Here is a 6000-nt window from a genome sequence, read left to right on the forward strand (position 1 = left end):
GCTCTCTTACTCCTTGTGTAAAATATATTCCACTACTGATTCCTAGATACGTATTTCAGAGAGTACTTAAAATTGTTCCCTTTGGAGTTGCTTGAGTGTCATTGAAAAATAAAAGAAAAAATGAACTCATGTATATCTGATACAACCCAACAAGACAGTGGGTCTCTGTGGGGTTCCAGAACCATCTTTATTAGAATCACTCAGGATGCTTATTGAAAACCCAGATTCCTGAGCAATAGTGAACACATAAAAGAATCAGAATGTGCTATGTCTGAGCCCTACAATCTGCCTTTTATCAGTGTTCATGGGTAATTCCTAAGTACACGGTGAAGTTTAAGAACCATTGCCGTGGGCCTTTAATACCTCTCGTTTTGTTAAGAACTTCATTATAATTCAGCAAATGCAAACATAATTCACATATGCTGATTCTGATACCAGAACAAGTAATTGAATTAGGTTTTATTCTGTGTTTCTAATTTACAGATAATAAATCCACACTTTTCCTTTGCTAAAATGTGAAGTAAATTCCCTAACATTAAATCGCACTCGTAACTATGACAACGAATATTACTAGACCCATTTTATCATTTAAATAAAATAAAAATCAAATGCCCAGGGCCCTTATTGATTGTATATGTGTAATAATGATGTAAATACTCCTGTATATATCTGAGTAACCATAGTTTCTTACAAATCGTAGTTTGTAAGATCTGTGTAGATCTGTGTCCTAGTCAGCACAGATCTAAGGCAGCAGAAAGTTATTTGCCCCTATCTCTCAGAAAAGCCAGGTGGAATGCTTTAAACACCTGGCACTTGAAATTGTGTTGTGTATGTGTGTCTGTTTACTGATTTGCTGTCTGCATCCCAACCCACAAAGTGTGAACTATGAGTGCAGGGGCTCTATCTACCACTGAAGCACCAGCACCTAAAACAGTGCCTAGTGGATACAGGTGCTTAACAGATATTTATTAAATAAGCAAAAAGAAAGGGAATAGTCCCACATTAAGACAGTGCATAATATGAAAACTTCACCCTAAATCATCAATAAATCTTTGAAACCACAATGTTTATTTTCAATGGTCATTTAATTGTGTCAGTTTATTTTATTAGCCAAAGTTTGTAGTATCATACTGCCCTTTGATGCTATTTGGTGCCTGGAAAATATGCAGTACAGGCTTTTCTTTCCTTCTTGTTCCCTAACATTTCTGGGGCTTGGGGGGAGACAGGAAGGGAAAAATGTTCGTGAGTCTTCACTGCTGTATTGCTCGCATAGCTCAAAGACTACGTTAGAATCATCACATCTTTCCTGAAATATGTTGCCAGCCTGCCCTTGGAAGCAGAGTCCTGATAACCTTGTGTTAAAGAGTGTCTAATGCACTAGACATTTATTTAAGATCGCTTATGTGCTAATAATGGAGACATTCAACACAGTGCCCAATTTCCTGTATTTAAACTTACTGTTAGGTCACCCTAACAACAAAACATTTCTGTTGTTTTCCTTTTATGCTTCTTTCCCTAATAAACTGTGGAAAAACTCAGAAAGAAAATTAAAAACATTTTAAGATTGCAAAAGTATAATCTTTTGAAAATGCTGCAATGTCAAGCAATGTATTTACAAAGCAATGCTGACATTTTAAAAACAGATAACATTCAATAAGTTTATTTCATTGTATTATCTCTAAGATTTTCTGAGCTATTTCTTTTTGTTTTTTTTTTCCCCCGGCCAACTTTATTTATTTATTTTTTGTCTAAAAAAACGACCAAAATGCATTTATTTAATATACATCACAAGGGCTCAACCGAGGCTTAATTTAAAAGACAAAACAAAACAAAAATAACACCACAGCTCAAGATACAGAGTCCTATACAGAAATCACAAAAAGGACAGAAGACCTAAGGAAAAATGAAAAAGATGACACAAGGACAGGCTGAGCAGCCTGGGTCAAGGCTCCTGCCTGGTGACCTGCTTTGAGTAGGTTTCTTGCAGGTACTTCTTAAAAGCTGTGGGGTTTTTCCAGAGCTCAGCAGCATGTGTGTTCAAGGGACTATGGATGTTGGGTTCTCCTAGCAGGCTCTGGATGGAGAGCAGAATGGTCCTGACATCATACAGGGCAGACAACTTGTCCTTCAGGATGTCGAGGCATATGTTACCCTGGGTGTCCACATTGGGGTGGTAGCAGGGTGTGAGGAACTTCACCGTGGGCTCATTGTAAGGGTAGCCACTGGGGAACTCTAGCGAGAGCTTACACCTCAGGTCTTCATATACTGTTCCAGCTGCTCCATGGATGGTCCCTACCCATTTGAAAAGGTTGTCTGATTCAGGGAAGGCAGAAATCCCTTTATCGCCAGACATCATTAGGGTCATCAGCTCCTGCTGTAGCCTTTTGCCCACGGGGCCCCGGGCGGCGCCCCCGCTCGGCTGGGCTCCTTTACGGGCGGCAGCGACGCTAGTGGCGGCTGGGTCGCGGTTTTGGGAGGCCATCCGGGCGGCGCTGGCAGAGAGACAGGAACTCGGAGAACACGACTGCAACTGCCTGGCCAACTTTATTTTTAAAAATCAGGGAGGGCCAGGCGCGGTGGCTCAAGCCTATACTCCCAGCACTTTGGGAGGCTGAGGCGGGTGGATCACGACATCAAGAGATCGAGACCATCCTGATCAACATGGTGAAACCCCGTCTCTACTAAAAATACAAAAAATTAGCTGGACATGGTGGCGTGTGCCTGTAATCCCAGCTACTCGGGAGGCTGAGGCAGGAGAATTGCCTGAACCCGGGAGGCAGAGGTTGTGGTGAGCCGAGATCGTGCCATTGCACTCCAGCCTGGGTAACAGGAGCGAAACTCCATCTCAAAAAAAAAAAAAGAAAAAGAAAATATGTGGTGAGGCTGAGAAACAAGAAGTACGATTTTTTTTTCTCGAGGCGGAGTTTCGCTCTTGTTACCCAGGCTGGAGTGCAATGGCATGATCTCGGCTCACCGCAACCTCTGTCTCCCAGGTTCAGGCAATTCTCCTGCCTCAGACTCCCGAGTAGCTGAGACTACAGGCGCGCACCACCATGCCCAGCTAATTTTTGTATTTTTAGTAGAGATGGGGTTTCACCTTGTTGACCAGGATGGTCTCGATCTCTTGACCTCATGATCCACGCGCCTCGAACTCCCAAAGTGCTGGGATTATAGGCGTGAGCCACCGCGTCCGGCTGAAGTATGATTTAGTCTGAATATATAGCAGGGCTAGAGGAAGTGGCAGAATGTAGGGCACGAGGCCAAAATAGATTATAGGGGATTTGAGCTTTGTCTTATGGAAAATAGGAACTACTTAAGGTTGGTAAGCAAATACATTCAAGTTCTAAGTTGATCTACCTGACAAAAAGCTGGTGCAATAGTTTGGGTGAGAAACAATAAGGGCTTGAACTACAGATGATGGTGAAGAGAGGATTCAAGGGAACCAGAACCTTGGACTCAACTCCAGACCAGTGGGATACTACAATGTGAGTGAGGCCATTTTGGAACTTCCAGTTTGGCCCAGCCCCAGTGGAGAGCAGCTGATATGAAGTGGGGGAAGAGCCACACCATCCTCTTTGAGCTCTGCCCAAATTCCCGCTTTAAGCCATTACATTCTGGGTGCCTTTTTAGCAAGAAGAGATAACTGAGACAGTACAGCCATCCTAGGTATTGTGGCGCATTGGTTCCAGGACCTCCTGGGGACAACCAAATCCAAGGGTGCTCAAGTCTTTTATATAAAATGGCATAGGCCAGGGCATGGTGGCTTATGCCTGTAATCTCAGCATTTTGGGAGGCTGAGGTGGGTGGATCACTTGAGGTCAGGAGTTCGAGACCAGCCTGGCCAACATGGTGAGATCCTGTCTCTACTAAAAAATACAAAAATTGGCCGGGTGCAGTGGCTCACACCTGTAATTTCAGCACTTTGGGAGACCAAGGCAGGTGGATCATGAGGTCAGGAGATTGAGATCATCCTGGCCAACATGATGAAACCCCGTCTCTACTAAAAATACAAAAAAATTAGCTGGGTGTGGTGGCACACGCCTGTAGTTCCAGCTACTTGGGAGGCTGAGGTGGAAGAATTGCTTGAACATGGGAGGTGGAGGTTGCAGTGAGTGCAGTGAGCTGAGATAGTGCCACTGTAACTTTACTCCCACCTGTGTGACACAGACTCCATCCCCCTCCCAAAAAAGATGCAGTATTTGCATATAACCTAAGCAAATCCTCTTGTTTAAATCATCTCTGGATTACTTATAATAGCTAATATAAGGTAAATGCTATGTAAATAGTTGTTACATTATTGTTTAGGGAATAATGATGAGGAAAACAAATCTGTATATATTCAGTACAGATGCATTGTTTTTCCCAGATATTTTTTATCTGTGGTAGGTTGAAGCCATGGCTGTGGAACTCACAGATATGGAGGGCTGATTTTACTTTTTTTTTTGAGACGGGCTCATTCTGTCACCAGGGCTGGAGTATAGTGATGGGATTATAGCTCCCTGTAGCCTCGACCTCCTGGGGTCAAGTCATCCTACCACCTCAGCCCCTCACGTAGCTGGGAATACCCATGCTGAACACCATGTGTGGCTAATTTTTAACATTATTTTGTTGGAAATAGGGTCTCACTCTGTTGCTCAGGCTTAAGCAATCCTCCCACCTTGGCCTCAGGGTTGGGATTACAGGCGTGAACCACTGCACTTGACTTGGCCATTCCCCTGACTGTACTTTTTTTTTCTGAGACGGAGTTTTGCTCTTGTTACTCAGGCTGGAGTGCGATGGCGCGATCTTGGCTCACCACAATCTCTGCCTCCCGGATTCAAGTGATTCTCCTGCCTCAGCCTCCTGAGTAGCTGGATTACAGGCATGCCCCAGCGCGCCTGGCTAATTCTGTGTTTTTAGTAGAGACAGGGTTTCTCCATGTTGGTCAGGCTGGTTTTGAACTCCCAACCTCAGGTGATCTGCCCACCTTGGCCTCCCAAAGTGCTGGGATTACAGGCCTGAGCCACTGTGACCCGCCCAAACTAATAATTTTTAATTACCTGTGGCACCACGGCAAACACACTTCGTACTCTAGATCACAAATACATACCCAATATATCCATGTTCTTCACAAACCAAGAGCTTAAAACCATAAGCCGTATTTTGTTTTCTAATATTAAGTAGCATAAACAGAATGTTATTAACTGATCACTATCATTCCCAAAGAAGGGGTTGCTGGAACTGCTAATATTGGCACAAGAAAGAATAACACTTTATTGGTAAAAGTAGTATCTACCCCTAAAAAATGGTCAGTGGTCTGGAAAAACCCACAATAAAGATTATTGCCAGGGCTGTGGGACATCTGAAGCTGTCTTTAAGATTTCCAGTCTAGACCAAATCATATCTTTTTTTTTTGAGACGAAGTTTCGCTCTTGTTACCCAGGCTGGAGTGCAATGGCGCGATCTCGGCTCACCGCAACCTCCGCCTCCTGGGATCAGGCAATTCTCCTGCCTCAGCCTCCTGAGTAGCTGGGATTACAGGCACGCACCACCATGCCCAGCTAATTTTTTGTATTTTTAGTAGAGATGGGGTTTCACCATGTTGACCAGGATGGTCTCGATCTCTTGACCTCGTGATCCACCCTTCTCGGCCTCCCAAAGTGCTGGGATTACAGGCGTGAGCCACCACGCCCGGCCAAATCATATCTTAAGTGCTTCCTGTGTCTGCTTCTACCTCCCACCATTTTTATACAGGTGAAATAAGATTGTAGATCAAAAAGAATAGGAGAATGTACAGATTAGGAAACATGTATATATGTTTGTAATGGTGGCAGGGTTGGCAATTTCATTATTATTTCCATGTGATTGTCAGGGAGTGCAGTGGTGGTGGTAGGAGTTAACTCTACAATAGCCTCTGATCTTTCTCAGGTCTAGTGTCTTACCTATTTACTTTGCACAGTATTCAACTCTTGCAAGATAAACTAAAAGTTTAAAGCAAAAACTGGAGTTTACCAGAATTCC

The 6000-nt window shown here is 43.7% G+C and overlaps 1 protein-coding gene across 1 annotated transcript; it reads right to left on the reverse strand.

Annotated features, from left to right (window-relative positions):
- Window positions 1–1753: 1753 nt before the first annotated feature.
- Window positions 1754–2535, reverse strand: LOC100409740 (ubiquitin-conjugating enzyme E2 C). The gene has a single exon (XM_017973507.4). It carries the CDS (start codon window positions 2480–2482, stop codon window positions 1943–1945), a length of 540 nt encoding a protein of 179 aa, XP_017828996.1. The 5' UTR covers window positions 2483–2535; the 3' UTR covers window positions 1754–1942.
- Window positions 2536–6000: the final 3465 nt, after the last annotated feature.

This window comes from Callithrix jacchus, chromosome 6 (genome assembly GCF_049354715.1).
Source record: "Callithrix jacchus isolate 240 chromosome 6, calJac240_pri, whole genome shotgun sequence".
NCBI lineage: Eukaryota > Metazoa > Chordata > Mammalia > Primates > Cebidae > Callithrix > Callithrix jacchus.